We start from the raw sequence: 24,412 nt of genomic DNA on the forward strand, positions 1-24,412 counted from the left end.
TTGAGTTCTTTCTTCTGTGGCTAAAGATATTAAAGGTCTTTTAAACAGCAGATTTTAGTTTGACTATTAGAGAGATTTTCCTCTGTAGATGTGTTTCCTCCCTCCTGAAAACAAAGACAAATACAAAATTCTGATAACATAGTTTGGCTCAACTATATTATAGATCAAAAATTATTTTTTACTGGGAAATGTGACCTAGCCAGAAGAACATAGTTTTAATTACGCTTTTCTTCTTAAGGAAAGTGGTCTGGTCCCCTTTCTCCTGTTGGGTCTTGGAAGGAAATAATTTAATGCGAGATAAGCACTTGTCCTTCCTTGAAAAGAAGGATGTAAGATAAGTCAGTTCTGCTTGGATGGACAGGATTATTTAAGGAGAGTTAATGAAGCATCTGAACTTTGGGATGGATGCAGTTGGCCTAATAGCGATTTCACTAGGGTGACATCCTACGCCTTTGGCTCTGCCCAGGACAGCCCGGTGCTACCAAGCCATGATCCAGCAGGTGGCGGTAAAGCCCCACTCACTGTAACCGATATCCTTCCCAAGGGGAAACATGCTAAAACAAAACAAACAAAAAAAACCTGTGATGAATTTTGCCTGAGGGGTATTATCTGTTCTTTTTGTTTTTGAAATAAATGGCCTTCTTTTTCCTTTAGTAAGGACCCAATGTTAACGAGTGCTTAGTCTATTTGAACCGCAGAGGTGGCAAGGGAGACCTGTAATACCATAGATGGTCCATCGGGTGGTACCACCAGTGGAGTGGGGCACCCTAGTGAACATTGATTAGTCTGGTCTTGTAGGGGTTTATGAAGTATAGTGGGAACAGAAGAGACTAAATTCATATGGCCTCCATCTCTGATTATATCAGAACCCCCCTGTGTCAGCAGGTGGCTGGTGACTCAGGTCAGCAAGGCAAACAAGTGGCTGGAGGAGGGTTAGGCTGCTGGGAGCATGGGGACAGCTGCGGACTTTGCTGAGGATTCTGAACAAAAGAGAAGTTGAAGAATTATGAAATAAATTTGCATCACAACGATGAAATGCGGGCCGATGGACAAAAGTAGGGCCGCAGGAAGGCCTGTCAGGCCATTTCCAAGAGTGCCAATCCAAAAGCGCTCCGGACATCTTTGGAATTAACTGGAAATACGATTTTCAAGTGTGACTTCTATATAAGCAGCAAAATGTAAGATGATGCTCATGATGAATAGAAATTTGAAAATTAGTCCACACGGGCGCTGGCTATCCGTCTTGATTATATTGCAATGCAGCATAGGGAGTTTACATAACGCAGCCCCAGACACGTTTCCACCTTCATATCAGTCAGCTAATACATGTGTTTAGTCAGAGGTCAGTCCACTGGGTTCTGAATTAGAAAATTCAGGGCATGTTGTTCATGTTGGTTAGGGGAAATAAGTGATTTATTTTGTGTCTAAAATTTAAGCATTAATATAATTCCTTAACATGTTGATTTGAGGAAAAGAAATCACCAAAGAAAACTGAAAAGAGACTATAGAAAAGGAGAAATACTTTGCCAATGTGGAAACAGAAGAACTTTAAAACACATTTTGGACACAAATTTATTACTATGAATGCATGAAATCTACCGCTATCCTGAATAAGGGTAGGCATGTGATTCTCCAAGTGAGGGAAAATTGTGAAAGGTATTTCCAAAGAAGTTGAAATGTTTGTTATGTGCAGAGCATGTAATAAACATCTTATTTAGAACCAAGAGTATATAAATTTTATTGTCAGAAAAATCAGTTTCTCCTTGCATATCGAACAGATATTTAAAGAATAGCAGTTTGAAAAGGCATCTCAGATAATTAGCCTTCCCAGGGAACCTACTTGGCTTGGCCTGGCTTTGGAGGAGAGATTTTACAGAGTATTGGACTCAGATTTTTTTTAAAAGAGTGATAGATTTTGCTAATAAAGCCTGAAAAAAAATTACAAAATTAAATAATCAATTAAATTGGAGGATTCTCTATCTCTGATTACCATTCCAATCTATCCTCCAATAAACTACTGAAAGATACATTTTATCTGCTGTGAAACAGAGAAAGATTCATGTTAGAATTTCTGAAGGAAGATTGAACACATGCACCAATGGCCAGTACTGTTGTATTTGAGAGGGATGTGTGTACCTTATCTTTCTCACCTCAGGAGAAGTTCTTTTCTTTCTGGAGATTTAAAAGTCCTGAAACTTCCCTAGTATGTGGGAATTGCTTTGGAAGCACATAGGATTAAATATCAGGAGGTTTAAATATTCCATTTATTCAGCACATATTTATTGAGTCCTGTATGCCGGCATTATTTTAAGGAATGAACAAAATAGATACAAATCTCTGCCTTTAAGGAACTTGGATTTTTACGTGAAATAAAAATAATAAAAAAGATAACTAAGGATACATATGGAATGATTGAGTGTGAATCATGCTAGGGATACAAATACGTACTGGGAACGGGAGAGGGATTGGGTCTGTGCCTGCACATTTAGATGAGGTTGTCAGGGAGCTGAGAGGAGGCATTTTATGAATGTGCTGGATGAAGGGAGGGAAATACCCATGTGGATTCTGTGGGTATCTGGCAAGACTGTTGTAGACAGAGGGACTCCCAAGGGCACAGGCCCTAAGGAGGGAGTGTGCTGGCTTTGAGGAACAGCAAGGAAAACAGTGTGTCTGGAGTAGAGAGAGAAAGGAAGAGAGGAGTGTGAGATAGGGTCAGAGAGGAAGAGGCTGGGGGAGAGGCTTACGGGGGCCAGGTTGTGCAGCCACCGTAGGGACCTCTACATCTGTGTCAAGAGGTTTCAGACGTAAGAGTTTGTTTGTGATGGTCCCTTCAATACAAATCATTGAACTGCTAAAGTCCAACACTTATCATAAATTTCCAGTGTTTAAATTGTGAGAGATATTTTCTATTTGGAATGTGTGTTTATCTCTTTTTGTGGTTCTTTGGCTAGCCAACTGTATGATGTATACAGTTATATTTAAGGCTGTTTAGAGATTTTGGTTTAAATTTGTCCTAGTTGGAAAAGACAAGTACTTATTGATACATACCAAAAATATGCAAAGTCTTCTGCTTATGAGGTGATAGTTCCATGAAACACAACTCTTCCCCCCAGATTTATTTAGATATAATTGACATATAATATTGTATAAGCTAAAGGTGTACAATATATGTTGATTTGATACATTTATATATTGCAAAATGATTTCCACCATAGTGGTAGCTAATACCTCCATTCTGTCACATAGTTATCATTTCTTTCTTGGGGTGAGAACATTTAAGAGCTACCTTCTTATCAACTTTCAAGTATATAATACAGTGTTTATTAGCTATAATCACCATGCAGTACCTTAGACCCCCAGAACTTGTTAGTCTTATTACTGGAAGTTTGTACCCTTTGACTAATATCCCCTCACTTCCGCCATCCTCCAGCTTTTGGTCACCACCACTCTGTTTCTCTGAGTTTGGAGATTTTACATTCCACATATATGAGCACATAATATCATATAGTACTTGTCTTTCTCTGTCTCACTTAGCAGCGGAATACTGCTTAATACAACCAGTTAATAGAATGTTTGAATGCTTGTTTGATAAATGAAATCTACAATCATAAGTATCATGCACATACTGATTTCCTTTATTCTGCAGCATTTAAAAACATTTTTATTAATATATAACTTACACTGGTAAAATACATAAATCTTAAGCATACAGCTTGATGAATTATTATAAATGTATACAACCATGTAACCACCACTCAGGTCAAGATATAGAATATTTTCAGCTCCCAGCAGGCTTACTCTTGCGCTTTCCCCACCAATTACCCACCAGAAGTTATCACTCTTCTGATCTCTATCACCTCGGATTAGTTTTTCCCTGTTCCTGAATTTCATATAAATGGAATCTTATTATATGTATTCTTTTGTGTCTGGCTTCGTTCTCGCAACATGAAGTTGTGAGATTCATTTATGTTGTTGTGTGACGCAGTAATCCATTGTTTTTCATGGCTGTGTGGTATTCCAGTCTGTGAAACAATAACAATTTATTTATCCAAATCTTCTGTTGATGGACATTTGTGTTGTTTCCAATTTAGAGCTATTTTATAATGATTTGGCGGTTTTACTTGGTGATGAACGTAGAAGTTGCCGAGGTCTATAGGACAGATTACCCCAAATTATTTCAGTTGTGTCTACTCTTTCGTACATCCCATCCTTGGTGTGTTTGTCTCTCTGCTGTTTAGAACAAGCCTGGAGGTTCTTATAGGAACTTGTTATCTATTTACAGTTTATTATAAAAACAAGTCAGATGTGCTCTGTGCTTGTTAAAAGATAGTAGTCTCTTTATTTTTCTTAGGTCTAAAAATACCTGAAAATTATAACCCCTGTTTTCTTTAGAATTAGAGCCAGCTTTCTCTAGATTATGCAGCTCTTCTGGGAGTATGTAGTTCCTGCTATCAAAATGGGATATTTGTTGTTATGGGATGAATTTATCCCCTTTGAATTCATATGCTGACACCTTGATCTTGGACTTTCAGCCTTCAGAACTATAAGAAAATAAATTTCTATTGTATAAGCCCCCCACCCTCAGGCAGTGCTATTTTGTTATAGCAGTCCTAACTAACTAGCAAACTAGCATACCTCCTCAAACAACTTTTCAAATGCCACAAGGTAACATTTATAAAATAAGTCTGCTCTTTCTTAATTTTTCCATTTGAATGAGAAACTTAGCAAACCCCAGAGTTTGCCCAGTGTTTAAATGTGCCACAAACCATTCATTCAGTAGCAGGCCTCGTGCAGCCGGTGTACCCTGTCTCTCCTGGCGTGGCTGCCTCTATGGACACAGCTGCCAGCAAAGCCCTGGAAGCCTCTCCATCACAGCTGAGGTGGACAGAGCCCTCATGATGAAACCAGCACTGAGTACAAGGATGCCGCTGTTTCCCAACTTTCCAAAAGTTGCTGCTGTTTTTCAGGGTGACAGAGGAGTGAGTTCTGTGCAGAGGTGGGGAGAATGGCTCCTTCTCAGATATGTGTCACCCTTTGTTGTGTTGGCATCAAAGCATCTCCGCCATGTTCAGCGTCTCCTCGTTTCTTTCTTTTTAAGGAGGGAACAGCTCACAGCAGCCCATGCGGGGATTGAACCGGCAACCCTGGTGTTATACACACCATCCTCTAACCAACAGACCTAACCGGCCACCCCTCCTCGTTTCTTTTAAAGATGTTTTTACCACCTTCTGGTGCTCACCGCTGACTGCCTGGACGCAAATCCAATCCAACTGGTCGTGGTGGGAGTCCACGCTGTCTCATACCTTCTCTTTCTCCCTTGGAGACCCAAACTCCAACCTAACTTTCCCTCCTCCCCCCAACTGAAAACTACCTTCCCCCAAATATCAGTGAATGTGTGAATCCTGGGTTAACCAGTCGAGATGCCCTGTAACTCTCATAACCAGTGTGTGAATAATTACAAGGTTGTTGGTAGTATGAGAAGTAGAAATCAGATTTCATTTTTAACTTTTCTTTAAGGCATGGACAAATTTAAGGTTAATTTTTTTGTGTGGGGGTTGCTTTTTTTTTGAGTTTAGAACTCAAACCTTTATTTGTGCTGTAAAGGAGAAGAAAAGTGCTTTGTAATTATGTACATAACACAACGGGTCTAGTTCTTTCTATACAGAGCAATATGCAAGTACTTTTAATCACCTACTTTTACCGTTTTAATTTCACAACAGCTTTCTCCAGCATAATTCCCTACATACGCATGTCTAATGACCTGTAAATTCGAATGATAATACATGTATCTTGCCCAAGTCACTAGTTAAGAATTGAATTATCATGCCAACTTGTTTTCAAACATTAAAAAAAGAAGATCTCAGAAGACAGAAAAGTCCCAAGAGCAAAAATATCAAGGATTACAATTTTTTAAAGTAAAATTTAAGGGGCAGGGGGACATGATAAAATGCCATGGCAATACTTTACCAATTCAATAGATGCAGCTCAGAAACAAGTATCAGCATAAAGAGTTTTCAGATCTTTCCCTGAAGCTTTACAAACAGACATGTCTTGTAAAGCTCCATCCTCCCATCACCCCCTGCCCTGGGTTTTGCTCTCACTCCCCAAACCGATTTTGGCTGATAGTTTCTTCTCTAGTACTGGGTCATTTAAAAAGCACGAAGAAGATTCAAACTAAAGCTACAGTGGGTGATTAACTCTAACCTTAGCCAGAATACCTGGGTTCTGTTTGCTACCAAACATTACAGTAAGTTTACAGTGACTACAAGAGATTGTTTGGGTCTCCTTGTTACAATGGCTATGAAAACATAATAGTAGCAGAAACTTTTGCTGTTATTAATACTGACCACAAACACGGAAAGACAAAAGCTGTGTTTATAAGGCATGATTGAACATACAAAATTCCTTTAGAAATCATTGCATTTGCACTTTGCTCAGAATTTTCAATCACAAAATATCTCAGATAACAAAAATATGTTGCAAGTCCAGAAGAGTACATCTAATCTCATCTTACATGCATACCAAAATCTCAAACTGAAATACTTTCAAAGCCCACACATGGGAGCAGTGCCCTCTCAGAGGTCAAGGCCTCCTTTTCTGGCAGGTAGCAGGGGCAGCCTGGCCTGGGGTTACTGCAGGCACTTGCAAGACAGCTTCCCCCGTATAGTTTTCCCAAGAGCTAGTCTCCTTTTCAGCCTTTCTTCTCTGTACCCTCACCCCCAGTCTAATCTTACTCTGTCATCTCTTCCATCTGTCCCGAGGACCTAAACTGGCCACTTCCTCCCCCACAACTAAACCCTGGGTGGCCCTTCCTGTCAGTATCTCCTCTGTGTTATTTTTAATAATGTCTTTTTACTTTCGTTTTGAAATAATTTGAAACTACAGAAGAGTTGCAAGAATTGTGCAAAGAACTCCCATATACTCTTCATCCAAATTCATTAATTGTGAAAACATTTTATTACTCTCTCTCCTACCCATTCTCTGTCTCTCTCTGTCTCTCTCTGTCTCTCTCTCTCTCTCTCTCCCTCTCTCTCTCTCTCTCTCAGTCAGCTCAGGCTGCCATAACAAAATACCACAGAGTGGTGGCTTAAACAACAGACATTTGTTTTCTCTCAGTTCTAGAAGCCAAAAGTCCCAGATCAGGGTGCCAGCACGAATGAGTCCTGATGAGAGCTCTCTTCCTGGCTTGCAGGCTGCCATAGATATATTCTCACTGTGAGCTCACCTGGTCTTTGCTCAGTGTGTGTGTGTGGAGAGAGAGAAAGAGAAATCTCTCCCCCACCCTCTCTTCTTCTTATAAGGGCACAAATCCCACAACGAGAGTCCCATCATCATGTCCTGATCTAAACCTAATCACCTCCCAAAGACCCACACATCCAAATACTATCACATTGGGGATAAGGGGTTCAATACCTGACTTTTGGGGGGACACATTCAGTCCATAATATTCTCTCTCTTTCTCTCACTGTTTTCCAAAATAATCTGAGATTTAGTTGTAGAAATGATACTCATTTATCCTCAAATACTTCAGATTTTTATATAAGGATGCTCTCTTACCTAATTATTAAATTGGGAAAATTCAACACTGACATAATACTATTCCCTAATACCTGGGCCCACATTAAAAATTTGTCAGTTGTCCCAATACTATTCTTCATGGCAATCACTCCCTTTCCTTCCCAGCTCCGGGGTCGCATGTTACATTTAGTTGTCATATTTTTTAAATCTTCTTTAAACTTCATTTACCATGACATCTACATTTTTGAAGGTTACAGGGCAGTTGTTTTGTAAATGTCCTTCAATTTGGGTTTGTCTGATGTTAGATTCAGCTTATGGCTTTGTAGCATAATCACAACTTTAGACTTGCATAGGCTATTTATGCCACAAAGCAGAAGATTAATGTAAGAGTTATCACACCCTTCCGATGGACTCTCATTGCTTCAAAAGCAGCTCATTCCACCTCTGTGCTAAGAGGAACACAGTTGATAAACGAACTCACTTTGAAGTCTTAGTGACTGAAGACTATTCCTGAGTCAATAAACCTGCTAGAGGTGACTGTATTTTAAAAGAAAAATTTAGTAACCCACAGGATGCAATTGTTTTCAAATGTCACAGAGGCATATGCTTTTACGTGTGTGGGCTGCTTTTCATGCAGGCAAGTAACTCTATGCATGTTCAAAGGTGAGTAATGATGCAGTTTTACCCGGAGTTACTTTGAAAGAGACCCTCACTATGAAACACTACGGAGTAGCTGGCTTTCTATAATAGATGCAATGACTAACTCACTGAAGCTGTTAATCCATCTTTAGTTTGTCTTAGTTTTTCTGAGGTTTGTTATCACGTAGCAAGGTCTTGAGGGACTAGATTCAGAGCAGTTAATTTTGGGATTGGAAAAGATCTAATGTTTGGGAAGAGAAAGCCCAGTCAAAGTCAGGTTGGTTTGGGGCACACGGAGGCCCTGTGAGCACACCGAGTACCCAGGTGAGCGGTGAGCGGTGAGCGGTGAGCATATCACAATAAAGGAGGGAATCCTGAAAGGGAGGGGAGAGTCACATGCAAACCTTTCTCTGTCTTCCAAGTTAGCCCAAGGTTGGCCCTTTTCTGCTTATGCCCTACTAACCAAAAAGAAAGCAAAAAAGAGAGCAAGTGTCTTACAAAATATGGTGTCTCTTCATGAGGATTTCAAACACAGGTTTTATTTACACCTGACATTTTGAAGCAAGTATCTATTCTTACGATGAAAATTTGCTATAAAGTGAATAAAGGAGATTGTTTTTTTCTTTTTCTTTTTAATCTTCTAATAGAGTAAGGATTCTAGCAATCTCTCTTCATTTCCCAGGCAACATTCCCAGCATCGTCATGTCTGTATGTCTTTTTTCTTTGTAGAAGCAGCAGCCCCAGCAGCAGGAACTTTTGCACATAATTCTTGGGAGGAACAGGTGTAAGACACCGACCACATGATGCAAAACCAAAGTTCCTAGGTGTGTTACAGGCAAGATGAGTGGCACAAACAGGAAGCAGCATTTCACAGAATGACTAAAGAAATAACCAGCCGATGCAATCTGTGGGATGTGTTACTTAGGTTGCACCCTCGGAATACAAGGTTCCTATAGCTGAGTGAACTTATGTCTGTGGAGTTCTAGAGTTACGAGAACATCCATGTAAATATAATCAGACTTTTGAGGCTGGACCCATGATGAAAGTTTTAGGGGAAGTATATAATTTAAGCTAGTATCTATATGATGATAATGGGAGAAACAGCGAGGTACTTAGCAAGCTAATTTGCACTGGTTGCTTAAAAAGTGAACCTTAAAGTACATTTATTTATTACAGTTAAAAAGTTTTTTGGGTTAGGTAATTCAGTTTATGATGGCTTTAAAGAATTATCTATAGTTAGACTCCCCATAACTTTGTTTTGTTTTGATCTTTATAATTTCTTTTTGTTGTTGTTAGAAAACTGAGTAGATCTTGAAAATTATCATCATAAGAAAAAATTTTGCAACTATGTATGGTGAGGGACTAACTGGATTTATTGTGGTGGTCATTTTGCAACATATACAAACATTGAATCATTAAGTTGTACGCCTGAAACTAATATAATGTTATGTGGATTATACCTCAATTAATAAATAATAGTAAATGAATAAATAACCACTATCAACACCACACCACTGCCAAACAGAGATTAAAATAAAACTTTCAGTTTTCTATAATTTCTTTTAAAGTTCACTTTGTGAATGCACCTTGCTCTGTAAGTTTTCCAGTGAATATAAAAAGGTGTTATTTATACCTTCATTTGGTTTATAACAATCTCAGTTTATTTCAGTGTTTTCACCCTAATTTAGAAGAGAGAGCTGATCCTTCTGGCATCTCAGTATGGATAAGAATGATTGGAATCACCCACCTTAGGATTTTATTTGCACAAATATCCTGTGGTCATAAAAAGCTGGGGATAAGAATTATGTAGTACTGCTCCTATTGTGCAAACGTGAATAAACTGTAAACCAGTATCTCCACTGCTGACAAGGAGAACGATTTCTAGTCAGTGGTGTTTATGATATTCAATCTTCAAATCCAATAGTTTTAATTTGGAGAAAAAGAAAACAAAAATCTCATAGTCTTTTCTGAGGCATTGGCTTCTGTTCCTTCAGCCTGTTTGGGGCTTCTCTCTTCCTTCTGGTTTCCTCAGATGAACTTCCTCTCCGCAGTCTTCTTCTGGGGAAATAATGAGGAGTAAGGTGACTGGGTGGCTGAAAAAATGGACGGAACTGAAAACGGTGGTTGCACTTTGGAGGGAGGAAAGGTCTGTTTGGAAACCCAATGTGGACTCTGGGCCATCGCGGTGGGAAAAAGTGGAAAGGTCTCCTGGGCGTCCTTGTGATGGGCTTGATCCTCGTCACTGGCTTCCTTGTGGTGGGTGGAGGAGTAAGAGTAAAGATCTGGCAGTCTGTAGGGTCTACATTATTTTGTGAGCCTTCAGGAGGAGTGACCACCTCTTCTTGTCCTGTGGGGAGAAAAACACCAGTCAGGAAGTAGGCTTAATAAAAGCAGAGGGGAGATGCTTTAGGAGATAGCAGGGGAGAAAGATTAGAGGAGAGAAATACATGTGTGGAAGAACTGCTGAGGTCAGTGAAATGAAACATGAACATACCTTGTGATCCCGCAACACACTCTGGGGAATTTATGTAAGAGAGATGAGTGCAAATGTCTACAAAAGACTAGTTCAAGAATGTTCATAGCAGCCTTATTTATTTTAGCCTAAACTTGGAAACAGTGCAGATGTCCATCAATAGGAGAATGGATAAACTGTGTGCATGTATTCATATGATGGAATACTGCTCAGCAATGAAAAGGAAGAATTACTAATACAACAACATGGATACATCCCACCATGTTATGTTGAACAAAAGATTTCATTTTTATAAAGTTTTTTTTAATCTGTGGTTTAAAAAAAGTTTAAAAAAATAGTTAACTTAGGGTTAGGGTAGGTGTTATTTAGTAGAAAAATTAACCAGAGGACTCTAGATTTTGATCTGGATGGTTGTTACACAGATATGGAGATATAGATATGTATATAGATATATATACACACAACACATACACACATACACATTTATATTTATATTTATATGTGTACACATATGTTTGTACATACACACACACATATATATGTATGTATGTGTAAAACGTGATCAATTTGTACCTTTACGTTTTGTGCATTTTATTGTATGTAAATTATAAATAAAGAAAATTAGTGGAAAAAAAAGAACTTAATGTTAAGAAAATAAAAATAACTGCCCCCCCCCCCAAAGGCCATTAATCCAAAAAATCTGCTTCACCTGCCCCAGTGGTGAAATCATTCCCTAAAGAGGAAGGGAGGGGCCTCTACACGCAGCACGGAGCGAGTACTGAGGACCAGGATGAAATTAGTTTTTGAGAAGAAATTTGGACCAAGCTTACGTGTCAAGGTCGTCCTTCTAGCTGCATCATCTAATCTAATTGGCTATGAAAAAGTAAGCTGTCCTTTAGAATATTATTCCTTCATTCCCTTAGAGACTTACCAATATAGGCCTGGTAAGGGCTCTGAATGTGAATGATGGGAAAATGAACTCCCCACAGGAAGTTGAGAGCACTGAGTCACTTAAAAAGAGCTAGATTCCCCTCACCTTTAGAATAACTGACTTCAGGTTTCTTGGTTGTATTGGATACGTGTATTGCCTACCTGTATTCATAGCCCCTTAAAGAGATTCTGTTTCACCTACAACCCCTGGTCAAGTCAGTCCTACACACCTTTAGCTGCGGTTGATTGGACTGCTGTTAGACACTCAACTCATTCATTGGCTGGCTAGTGATCAATCAGATTCTCACTTGAGAGTTTCAACAGAGAGACGCAGTTAGTGGAAGGTGTTAATGGAAGGTGTAGGGCAGGGACTGGAGTGTTAGGTTTTGGCCAGTTGAATGTTGGGTAAGCAGTGAAGTCAGTCTTTCCGTAGAAACTATAAAATGAGGAAGCCTTCTTAAAGAGAAAAAGACAAGAGACCATTTGGTAACAGTGATGATGAGCATACCCTTAGTTCTTGACTTTCCAGGGCTGGTTCTTCTGAGGGCCAGCTGTACTTAAGGTTCTTGGATATACCCTTACAGTAATCACTCCACCTCCAGCTCTACTCTTTTTTAACGCTAGCTTGAATGGGTGTCTGTTCCTTGACCCTTTCTCTCATACCCACCCAGACTCCTGAGTGTTGAAATTCTATGACTGAAACTAAAGACATTTCCAACTACAGAGCTGATTAAATCCCACATTACTCATTCTTTCCTCCTACACAATTAGATTCAGTTCTGAACATTGGTAACATGAAAACTTTCTGCCGAGGATCCAGTTGCAAGGGGAGAAGCTAGCCTTACCCTTAATACCCGTCTGACATTTTGCTGTCAGAGCAGACTTAGCTAGGCCTTGAACTCTGGTCCTCCATAAGCTGCTCTCCAGCTGTTACAAACAATCCAATGCTTGTGCTTCTCTCATTTCTTAAAACCTGATGCTGCTCTCCAAATCCTCCAGCTGACGGTGGGGAGTCGGAGCCTGCCGGGCAGCTTTTCTCTGACTCTGGGATGTCCAGTAGTGGTCAGTATTCTCTTCTTCTGGGAATTTCTAAGGACTTACGCTCAAGATACAAGCTTGTTCCAGTGACCAACCTAAGAAGGTGGGCAGGACCACATTCTTCCAGCAGACTAGACACCTGGTGACTATTTCAGGTCACTGGTTGGCTAACGCAGTGTTTTAAAATGTGGAAGTCATAGGGATTGATCTGGGAAATCGTCACAGGTTCCTTAGAAAGTTAAGGCAGCTCATCTGAATAAGTGGCTTGCTGCCATTCATGGCTTCCAACTTTGGCTGAGTCAGCACTGCTCAGCAGTTCTTTTGTTTGTTTGCTCTGCTCCATTCCTACTGTCTTCTTAACCTTTGATACTCTCCTGAAAGCCCCTACAAAATTCTCGTTCTTCTTCATTCATTTGAAGAATTCTCTTCTAAATTCTCTCTACCTTTCTAAGTAGATTCCTTAGCTTCATATTTCAGAGAGAAAACTTCAGTGACCTGCTGTGAACTTCTTTGGTTCCTACTTCTCTCACTGCAAAGAAAAATCTGCACACTACTGATCCTAGTTTTGCCCCATCTAGTTAAGCCATTGGAATCAACTCTGCCTCCTCCACTCCACAAAAGCTACTTTGGCAAAAGTCATCAATAGCCATGGGCTTTTAAAAAGTTGGTTCCAGGTGCCTAGAGCACTATTTCCTGCCATCTTTGCCTGGCTTACTTCTATGCAGATTTCATGTCTTGTTTCCTCAGGGAGGCCTTAACCCTGAGGCTGTGTTAAGGCACTATGCAGGATGCTTCCATAGCATCGTCTGAGTCCAGTTTCATAATACTCATCAGTCATGTGATTACTATTCAGGGTTTATATTCCTCCTCCACTGAAATATCCATCTGACCATCCTATAGACCACAATTCCCTCATCTCCAGTACAGTGCCTACAATAAAATTGAATTGATTGGGAGAAATCTCAGTTTCTATAATTGCAGAAGTTACCTCTCGGGGATAATGTGATTGTTAATAAGCAAATGTTTCTCATTATGTAACATAGTAACATGCTACTGAATGTTGAAGATGATAGCTCTTCTGCAGCCTTAATCAGACCAAAGTAGGTCAAATATTTAAATGCAGATTGAAACATTTTGAGAGGCAGAATAGCATTGTGTTTAATAATATAGGCTCTAGAGCCAGGATCCCTGAGCTCTGCCATTTAATAATTGTGTAATCATCGACAGGTTCCTTAACTTCCCTGAGTCTCCTTTTCCTTATTAGTAAAATGGAGAAAATAATACTACTTATCTCATTGACTCATTCCTGACACACTGTATGCCTTTAGTAGGCGTTAGCTACTGTTATTATTACTCTTGAATGTTATGGAGAGTTTCGTTTTGCATGATCTCCATTTTCTTGAGCCCATCTGGTTACATTTTGTACATAAAATCTGTGCACTTTTTATAGCACTAAAGGGTATGGATGTTACTAGCACAGGACTTCCTTGACGACAGGGACCATTGGCTCTGATGGTCCCTGCTATGTCTGTAGCACCTAGACTAGTTCTTGGTTTAGAGTCGTGCCTGGTATCTAGTTGATAAATTGAATTGAATGGCCAGGCCGATGTTGAGTTTTCCTCTCTGCAGATTTTTTTAAAAAAATAATTATAACCATTACATTTCTTTTTTTAAAATAATTATAACCATTACATTTCTTTCTATTTATTTATTTATTTATTTATTTATTTATTTATTTATTTATTTATTTTAAGGAGGGCACAGCTCACAGGGGCCCATGTGGGGATCGAACCAGCAACCTTGTTGTTATGAGTACCATGCTCTAACCAACTGAGCTAACCGGCCACCCCACCTCTCTGTAGATTTTTGTGAAGCTCAATGAGTATTTAATTCCAGTCCTAGAAAATTCACAATAATAACTTACATTTAAAATTAGAGTACCATAAAAAATTAGGCCAAAATATTGCTTAGAGTTTGCATATCAATTTTAAATGGGTTTATTATAGTCTAGACATAAAACTCATGGCATACCAACAACTAGTACTTTAAGAAAAGAGTAAGGATGGGAAGACTTTTTTTTTTTAATTACCTGTAGTCTGTGGTTATTTGGGCAGACAGTAGCTGGTTTGTAGTGAGGCATCCTGATTTTAAGAGAAGCAAGCTTCATACCTGATGTCTAGGTATGCAGTTATTCCTTTACGTGGTGCATGGAGTATTAGAAACATTCTTGTATGCTTTCACAGTTGAAAAAGAAATGCAAATCCTGTGATTAATTTACTCATAACTCAATTTGATTTAATTTACTCAATTAACCATAACTCGGTTCATTTTGTAGACTCACAGAACGATTAGCTATCTTGGTCAAATCCCTAATTTTGTAGGTAAAGAATTTGGAGTGCCGAAAGTGTCCCATAGGTGTCCTTCAGTTCTAGGCTATAAGTCTGGTCATTTTTGACAGTGTGCAGGTCACTGTGTTAGGTGCTGTGGCAAATGCAGAGATGATGAAAGTATGGCCTGAGCTTGAGAAGATGGATGCACTGCAAATATGTGGATGTCAAACACAGCAGATGTAGTACATGCCGTGGGTGATGTACACATTGTTCTACATATTCTAAGATGTCAGAGAGAGAGAGAGAGAGAGAGAGAGAGAGAGAGAGAGAGAGAGAGAGAGAGAGACAGAGAGAGAGACAGAGAGAGAGATTGCAATTTTAAAGTAATATGACTTAAGAAGGCCTTTGTGACATTTAAACATCATTATGTAAAGCAGAATTGCAATAAACAGAGGTGAAAACAGGAGGAGATCAGCCACATTCTTCTGGGAAGAGGAGAGAGAACGGGGTGCATTTGGACACCCACACATGACCCTGTCTGGCAGAGCCAGGATATGAGTAAATGAGCGATGAGCTGGAACCAGGGCTGCCCGGGCAGAGAGAAGCTACATCTGAAGGACTTCGATGCCAGTCTGAGGCACAGTGGGCAAGAGAGAGCCAAGTTCACAAATCAAATATCACATTTTAATTGGTGCTCTTTTAGGTGTGACTAAACCTCTAATGTCGTTATAGCTTGTTTAGCTGCACATTTACAAAGTTTCCTAAAGAGTGGTTCGCTTTCTGGAAAGAAGCTGGCAGGTGGCTAGTTCTGTTTTATGATGCCTCTTTTCAATGTCGCTTTCAGCAGGTGATGCTTGGGCCCCTGTCTTGGGAATTAGGGCAGGGGTTATTGGTACTCTCTATCTCTGTGCTGTTCACCAGAGATCATGCAGAGATTGGACAGGGTGAGCTCTGGTGGTCTCTCCACCAGCTCTGAGGTGTCTGCCCCTCCCTGCTTTGTTGTGAGCTTTGGGGGATAGGAGCAGGGAACTTGTTGGGGGCTGACTTGTGTCTGGCTGAGCTCTTCCAAAGCCCCCAGGGGCATGTGAAAGGGGCAAAGGACTCAGTCTGGCTTCTGGGTCTCTACTCCCTGAACCGTGTCTAATTCTAGAGCTAAGGAGAACTGTGAGAAAAACTCACATCCAGGTCCCCCAGGAGCTCCTTCCTCTCTCTTTTCCTTTTCTCCTCCTTCCCCTGTCCTTTCCTGTCATTTCCCCAGGGGTTTGTCAGCCTATTCTGAGGCTCAGGCGACCTGGAAATTTTGTAGTGGGGGAAAGGAAAAAGAATAGGAACAGTAGAGGAATGGAATCTAACATAATACTAAAGAAAGACATCTATGCTCACTCCAGCAGCACCAAGACATAGCTGAATAGATGTAATTAATTAAAGTAATTAAACAGAGGGTAAACATCCACCATGTGCAAATTACTGTGCTGCTGGGGATGCAAAGAGGAAGACATTGATGTAATTCAGGGTGAAAATTGTTAGCGTTAGAACAGTAATAACTAGTATCCGTATAGCATAGTGTTTTAAGCTTGAAGAGTTTTCTTGTATGATAGCTCATTTGGTCCTCACAACCCTCATAATAATGAATATTATGAATATGGTCACGTCACATATGAGGAGACTGATATCAGAGAGGTTAAGTGTGTCTCAAGTCACAGAGCTGGTCTTGAGACTAAGACCATGGTCTTCAGATGATACAATTCAGCTTCTTTCTCTTTAGCCACACAGGCTGATGGAATCTGACATAAATATTTCCAGTTTATGGATATGTATAATCATTGAGCCAAATTTTATCTTTTCACACAACTTATTAATCAGTGGGCCCACGGTAGAATAAAAACAAAACCCTTACCTTCCGCCACCGTTATCACCAACCCGCAGACCAATAGCCAGTAGGAGAAACAGAGTCTGTGAGCCATGGCTTCTGCCCCTGTAGTAACTAACTGCGTTGAGCCCAGCCTTGCTTTAAAAGGGAGCTGGTGAGTCACCAGCAGCCTGATTCAGGTAATTTGCATTTGCATGGTGGACCACAGTGGTCAGGGCCTGTGGTATGAGGGTAAAAAAATCAGCGAGGAAATACCAGACAGTATTTATCAACCAGAAGCTTCTTGTAATGACAGCTAAACATCATTCATTTGTTCTTGGAGTCAGACTGTGGACAACCACGCCTTCCCTATCCTTTTAATTCCCTCAAATCTTCTCCCCTGTTAGTGCATCCTCTTTATTTGTGTGCATGAATCTCCCACTGCAAGAGAAAGAATCTTTCCAGGAAATACTCAACACTGCTTCCCTCTGTGCAGCTTACTTACTTAAAGCCCAACGGGAAGAAGAGGGCATTATCCTGACTCAGGCGGTTTGAAGAGGCTGTTCATGGGCCACGGATGAGGGTTTATAGTTTCTTCTCTGTTTTTGTCCAGCAGCCAAGGTCAGCAGAGTCAGGAAATTACCTTCTCTCAGAGCCGTCATGGTCACTGTCCAAACATGAAAAGCTTGGGAGCTTAACTTAGCGAGTTTCCTTCCAGGGCTCCTTCTTATGCACCAAATTGCCAATAAGATGCACATAATACATCTGTGCCCAGTTTTTCCCCCGAGCGAAGAACTCTGTCCGCTGCTGGAGGAATGGGAGAGGATGGTCACAAGTGATTAAGAGCATGGGCCTTGCTGCTACAAACCACTGGCTGCATTCCTGGCTCTTTTCTTATTAGCTGGGTGATTGGGTCTGAGCCCCTGAGATTTCTGAAGCCTCAGGTGCCTCATCTGTAAAATGGGGCCTGTAGTATTTCCCTCAGAAGGTTGTTCTGATGAATAAAAGAGGTAATTGCTGTAAAGCTCCAACCATAGTGCCTGGCCCATAAAAGGGAGTGGTTGTGGTTGTTTTTAAATTATAGTGATTCCAATTTTTATTCCCTTAAGAGGTGATACTTACCAAATCATTCAATCACTTTGAGCAGAACGTTTTCCTTGGCATTACAGAATGAACAAGACATAACACAGTCCCTCGCTTGAAACAGTTGACAATCCAATGAGGGAGACTATGCAAACTGAGAACCAAAATGAGGAAGAATGCAAACACTGTAAACTAGAAAATGGTAAATTCCACAGGCTTGATGGTAATCCTAAGCAAAATTCTAGAACAGATACTTAAACAGATGATTTCTCAACCATTTGGAAAGGAAGCAGGGATCACACAAAAATAGCAATATTTATACTACTTTTTGTGCGGAGGGTGTCAAGAAGTAGTTGTTGGTGACTGAAGGGTCATGGGGTTCAGCCACCTCTTGGTCTATGAACTTGTTCCAACCAATGTCCACCATGATGGAATTATTCATTGGTTTTCTTCGGTCCAGTGTCTGTGTCTAGGTTGCCCTGGTAAAAAGTTTGCAATATACTGTTGTGACATGTGTCATCACAGAAGGAACACTAGGCTTTCCTTCTCCCAGACCTGGAGCCCAGAGAAGCAGGGAAGCTGGGACTGGGGCATATTGCTTTGTGAGTGTGTACACTGTTCTCAGCGTTCATTCACAACTGTTTATTTAACTGTGTGCCAGACACTATTCCGGCGGCTTGGGGCACTTCCATGAGTGAAACAGACAAAAATACCTGTTCTAGTGGGGTTACTGTTCTACTGGGATGGAGACAGAGGGTAAATAATAAACGTAACAAAGGAGTATATTATGTAATATGTTAGAATATCCTATAATATGTGCTACAGAAAAATAAAAGATAATAAGCGTAAGAAGTGTTGGGGGGTGTTGCAGTTTTAAGAAGAAGACGATATTTGAACAAAGGTTTGAGGGAGGTGCGGATAAATTATCTATGTGGATACATGGGGGAAGAGTGTTTTAAGCAGAATGTACAGCCAGGGCAAATGTCCTGAGACAGGAGTAGGCTTGGCATGTAACTGCAAACAGGTGGTAGTAACTGGGCAGAGTGAGTCAGAGGGGACAGTAGCAGCATATGGTCAAGGAGTCATTACTCTGAGTGAAATGGGAAGCCATTGGAGGATTTTGCAGAGGCATGGCATGACCTTACTTACATTTTGAAAAGGCTACTCTGGCCACTGTGTGAAGAATCGATTGTTGGGGGGTGGGGTAGGGTAAGAGTAGAAGCAGGCAGTGCAGTGAAAATAGACTATAGCAGTAGTACAGGGGGAAATGATGGTGGCACAGATTGGGGTGGTAGCAGTGGAGGTGTGGGAAATGGGGAGATTCGGGACATATCCTGAAGGTAGAATTGACAGGCTTTCCTGGTTAATTGGAAGTAGGATGTGAGAGGCATAGGGGAGTCATGGATGATGCCAATGTTTTTGGTCTGAGGATATGGCTGCTGTGGTTGGACATGATCGGGTGGTGAGATTACGGTTGAATTTAAAAATAACGTAATATGGTTTTTTACATCAATAAAAATTGGAAGAGTAGAAATCCCTTTGCACTTTAGTGAATAAATAGTAACAAACTTTGCAGCTTAAGACAAGTTATTTGTCTGAGGATCGGTTCCATGAAGTTGTGGGACTAGAGAAGTGAGATTGTCACATATGGGCAATCAGAAGGATCTGGCTTGCAACCTGGTTGGCGGTGTGCCAGGAGATATCTGTGTCCCCAGCAGCTTTGCTCAGAAGGAGACAGAGGACGAGCTGAGCCGGTGACTGAGGCGCAGCTTCTCTTGACCCACATGGGCTCTGGGTTCTCTGGCTTGCCCTGTCTTACCATGGGCGAGCCCCTACATTGAAATTATGTTTCGTATCTGTCCTCTCTCTCTGGACTTTGAGGCCCTTGATGGTAAAAAAAAAAAGAAAAAAAAAACTCTTAAAAAAAATTTTTTTTAAAAGTTTAATTGGGATAAAATAGACAACATAAAAATTACCATTTTAACCATTTTTGAATGTACAGAAGAACTGAGTCTTAATTACAGCTATGGCGTCAGTGCTCGGCACACAGGGCAGTCAGTACATAGTCTGGAATACATCATGGTAGAGGAATGTCTGGAGAGGAGGGAAGAGAGGGTCTCTGCCTGTGCATGGGAGTTCATGGGCCTGTTATCTGGTAGGACCCTGTGAGGAGAGGACATGGGGGCAGGAAGGCACTTCTACCCAGGGTTGCTAGCTCTCTGCCACACCCTGCTTTTTGGATCTGAGCTCAGGGTATTTCATCTCCTTTCTTTCTCCTCCTCTCTTCTGTACTCTGTGATGGTTAATTTTATGGGTCAACTTGACTGGGACATGGTGCCCAGATATTGGGTCAGATATTATTCTAGATGTTTCTGTGAGGATGTTTTTTTGGCTGAGATTAACCTTTAAATTGGTGAATTTTGAGTAAAGCAGATTGCCCTGCATAACATGGGTGGGCCTCATCTAATCAGTTGAAGGCATGACTAGAACAAAAAATTGGCCTCGTCTGAGCAAGAGCAAGAAAGAAAGAATGCTGCAGCCGACGGCCTTCAGACTGGAACTGCATCATTGGCTCTTCGCTTGGTGTCCAGATTGGCAGGCTTTTTGGACCCTGGAGATTTTGGATTTGCCAGCCTCCATAATCATGTGAGCAAATTCCTTAAAATAAATCTCCCTCTTTATATATACACATCCTATTGGTTCTGTTTCTCTGGAGAACCATGATAAACACACACCCCTATTCTCTCTCTCTCTCTCACTTTCATGTATATACATGATGCTCTTTGGGTTTTGGGAGACAAGCGTGTCTGAAGAGACTTAATAAATCAAATGCTTTTGAATAAGAACCTGGGTGTTTGTGGATAATGCAGGCATAGCCCAGTGCTCCTTGACCAGAGACGTGTGGGATGACTTCAGGAATTTCTGGCTGGTTTGTGAGTACTGACCTGCTTCTAATGCATACACTTCAGAAAGACGCCCGCGAGGAGAGCAGCCCATCCCTGTCTCAGGACAGCCTTTTTCAACTGGAGGCTGACCACCTGTATTTTGGGGAGAATCTAGTGGTGACTTCTCTGCTTTGCCCCCCTCCTCAGTCTCCCTTACTCTCCTTCCTAGTGGTTTAAAAATGTGTTTGAATTTCAGGGAGCTCAAACTCTGAAGATACCGGGTTTGGATACAATGAAAATGGTTTTTGGTAAGTAATTTGTTTTAGATGCTCAAATTGAAATAATATAAATCATCTTTCTGTATTAATTGAAATGGAAGCAAGCAGCCTGAGAAGGAAAAAACAAACAAACAAACAAAAACCAAAGCCAGGGCCAGCAGTGTTCAGAAAGGCTGGACTGCTCTAGCTGTCCACCTGCAGCTTCGAGGCCACTCTGCAGAACCTCCTTTCCCATCCTCAAGGCCCCACCGGATGTCTGCCTGAGGAGTGGATCGGCTGCACCTCGCCTCTCTCTGTGGGATGAAGGCTCCATTTGGCTGCCAGATCTTGGAGAAGCAAAGGAAAGTAACAGTTATGTTCAGTGGGGCCAGTCTTCTGCTGCAGGAAGCGTCTGGCTGGGAGAGGCATTCTCTCACAAGACTGACCACGGTGAGTAATATGGGAAGCTGCCATTAGGGCCTCAGTGAGTCAGGATTACGTGTGTCAGGTAGCATGGGGAGTGGTGAGGACCAGGCCTGGCCCCTGAGTCAGGCTGAGGAAGTAGCGGCTGGCGCTGTGAGGCTTATCTCGGGGTTCTCTGCCGGAAGGACGGGCCAGAATGCTCCTTTGGGGAAACTGAAGTTTCTGTGGTTGGTGCTGATTTGGAGGTGCTGCTCTGTGATGGCCTGGATGACTCTCCTGCAACTCTTGCTAGGGCATCTTCTGCTGGGATTTCTCTTAAGAGGGAATTCAGGCATCTTAGACACAGCTCTGACTCCCTCATTTTGCACCTCAGGAGATTGAGGCCTGAGAAGGTTCCTAAAGTCATCCCAGTAAGTGATTTAACAACAAAATGGCAATAACATCCTAGTCCGGGTGAGAGTGATGCCCCCTACATGAGCGCCTTCATTTATCAACGGTTTGAAACAGTATTAACCAGTGGGACAAATCAGGATTCTAGTCCTTGTCCTGCCACCAATTAGCGTTGAGACCTTGGACCAGTCAGCCTCACTGCCCCTCAATTTCCTCAGCTGTATAATGTATCATTTACTGCCTTCGAAGCATGATTGTTCTAATTATTGTACATGCATTAGGCCATTTAATCCTCATGTAATCCAATGAGCTAGGCACTATTGTCACCCCCCGTTTGAAAATGTGAAAACTGAGGCACAGAGAGGTTAAGTCATATGGCTAATAAGTGCCAGAGCCGTGTATGAACCCAGGCAGTTTGGCTGTAAAATTCTTGCTCTCAATCACTGTGCTACGTGTACTCTGACGCCCTGGCAGTCACCTTACTGCTGTAAAAACTCTGTAAAAGTGTCCTTAAAATTCACCTACGTGGTGTAGGACAAAGGACTTGGTTTGTTAAAACAATTGTTTTTCAAGGCAGAAGGCATAAAAAGAGGTAGAAGGGGAACCCACCGATTAAGATTTAAGAGATATATCAACCAATTACAATGTTCAACTTTATTTGGATCCTGTTTTAAACAAATTACATTAAAAAAAAGCGCAGAAAAAAGACAATTGGGAAAATGTGAACACAACTTGGATATTTATGGTATTAAGGGATTATTGTAGGTGTGATATTGATAAATGGTTTGTCCAAAAAAAATTAGAGTCCTTACTTTTTAGAAATACATGCTGAACTAGTTACAGATTATATGCTGTCTTGGATTTGCTTCAAAATAATCAGAGGGTGGGGATATAGCGGGAACAAGTTTGTCCATGTTTAATAATTGCTGGAGCAGGTGATGGGCGCATTCCAGTTTGTTATACTCTCACTTTTGTTTGGAATTTTCCATTCTGAAAAGTTCCAAAACATCACGCTCTATAAATTTTTGTTTTATTTTCTCAGACATGTCAAAAGCACAACGGACCTACTTCACAGGGCGAGTGGGAAAAACAGCAATCCATAGGGAGAGAGTGGGTGGGACACTGCTCAGGAGACTCACCTTCAAAGGGTGCCACTTATTTAAGGATGACCCGCGGTGCGTTCCCCGTGACAGATACTTAGTAGATTCTTCTAGACTGCATGAATGCATGAGCATATGAATGAATGTGAACAAATGTGAATGGAGAACCATTCTATCACAAAATAAGAGATAAAATCTAATTTCTGGGCCAAATAAAATGACAAGATGATTCTGAATGTTTTCCATTTAACCAAATTGTGCATTTAAAGGCAGTTTTATCTACCACAATCATAACAAGGACCAAAATGCTCTTACACTGTCCCCCTTTATCCTGGCAGACAAATGTACATGAAGAGATTTACTCACACAAGTATCTTCACTCTGGAGCTATGTCCCCACAACTACACCTCTCAGAGCTCTTCTTTTTTTAAATTTAATCTAATTTATTTTTCTATTAGTTTTAGGTGTACAAAACAATGTACTAGTTAGACATTTACACCCCTCACTCAGTGATAACCCCCTCCCCCAATCTACTGCCCCTCTGACATTGATATTGTATATAGCTATTACAATTCCATTGACTCTATTCCCTATGCTGTACTCCATATCCTGTGACTATACATTAAATTATAATTGGCATTCCATATTATTCAGCTTTAGCTTCAGGTGTACGGCGCAGTGGTCAGGAATCTACACCATCCATGAAGCTCCACTGCCACTGTTTTTCTTGCCAAGCCCGCATCCACACCAGTTCTTCAGGTTCCCAAACCCTGCGTTCCTTCTGAGGAGCCATCATTTCTCTACTCTCCTGTCTCCAGGATTATGCGCGACATCTACATGCCAATCATAGCATAGCATTCCTATGGGCACAGTGATATGTTTAGCATTGGGCATTCGACTCAAGCCAAGTCAACCAGGCACAGTCAAAACTAGTCCTAGGACTTTTATATGAGTGACTGAAAAAGAGGCACACCTTTTTGCCTTTGGACTTGAAGTTGTGAAGGGACATACCTACATGAAGGGAGAACCTGCTTGATAAAGCAGAATGGAGAGATATCAGATTCTGACAACATTATTTGAACCCCTGGATCCAGCTGCACCTGAAGCTATTCACATTGTATGTGCTACATGTGATTTGCTAAACCTGATTCTGAAATATTACCAACACAGTCTTATGGTAGCAAATCACATAGGGAATGAAGATTCTATTTGAATACTTATGTTGCTTGCTAAGTGGAAAGAAGAGCTATTAACTTTTACACTCTTGTATTTGATTATAAACTACTATAGATGTAGACACAGAGTAGAAAATTATGTCAGTTCCAGTGGTTGGGTAAAGCATTCACAGAGATTAGGACCAATCTTTTTTTTTTTTTTTTTTTTTTTTTGTCATTCCATGGATTCTTCCTGAGAGCTGAGAAAAACCAGGTGACTAGACAGACTCCTGTGCTGGTGAAACCCGTGGATACTGGAGTGTCTTGCCTATGGATGTGGTAA

General features: G+C 41.0%; 1 protein-coding gene across 1 annotated transcript; it reads right to left on the minus strand.

Moving 5' to 3' along the window:
* Positions 1-8,689: 8,689 nt before the first annotated feature.
* On the minus strand, positions 8,690-16,911 carry ODAPH (odontogenesis associated phosphoprotein). Its single transcript, XM_074318067.1, has 2 exons — positions 16,826-16,911; positions 8,690-10,504 (listed from the first exon to the last, which is right to left on the minus strand). The coding sequence occupies exons 1-2, from the start codon at positions 16,890-16,892 to the stop codon at positions 10,113-10,115; spliced, it is 459 nt and encodes a 152-aa protein (XP_074174168.1). The 5' UTR covers positions 16,893-16,911; the 3' UTR covers positions 8,690-10,112.
* Positions 16,912-24,412: the final 7,501 nt, after the last annotated feature.

Source organism: Rhinolophus sinicus, linkage group LG02, assembly GCF_036562045.2.
Source record: "Rhinolophus sinicus isolate RSC01 linkage group LG02, ASM3656204v1, whole genome shotgun sequence".
Lineage (NCBI taxonomy): Eukaryota > Metazoa > Chordata > Mammalia > Chiroptera > Rhinolophidae > Rhinolophus > Rhinolophus sinicus.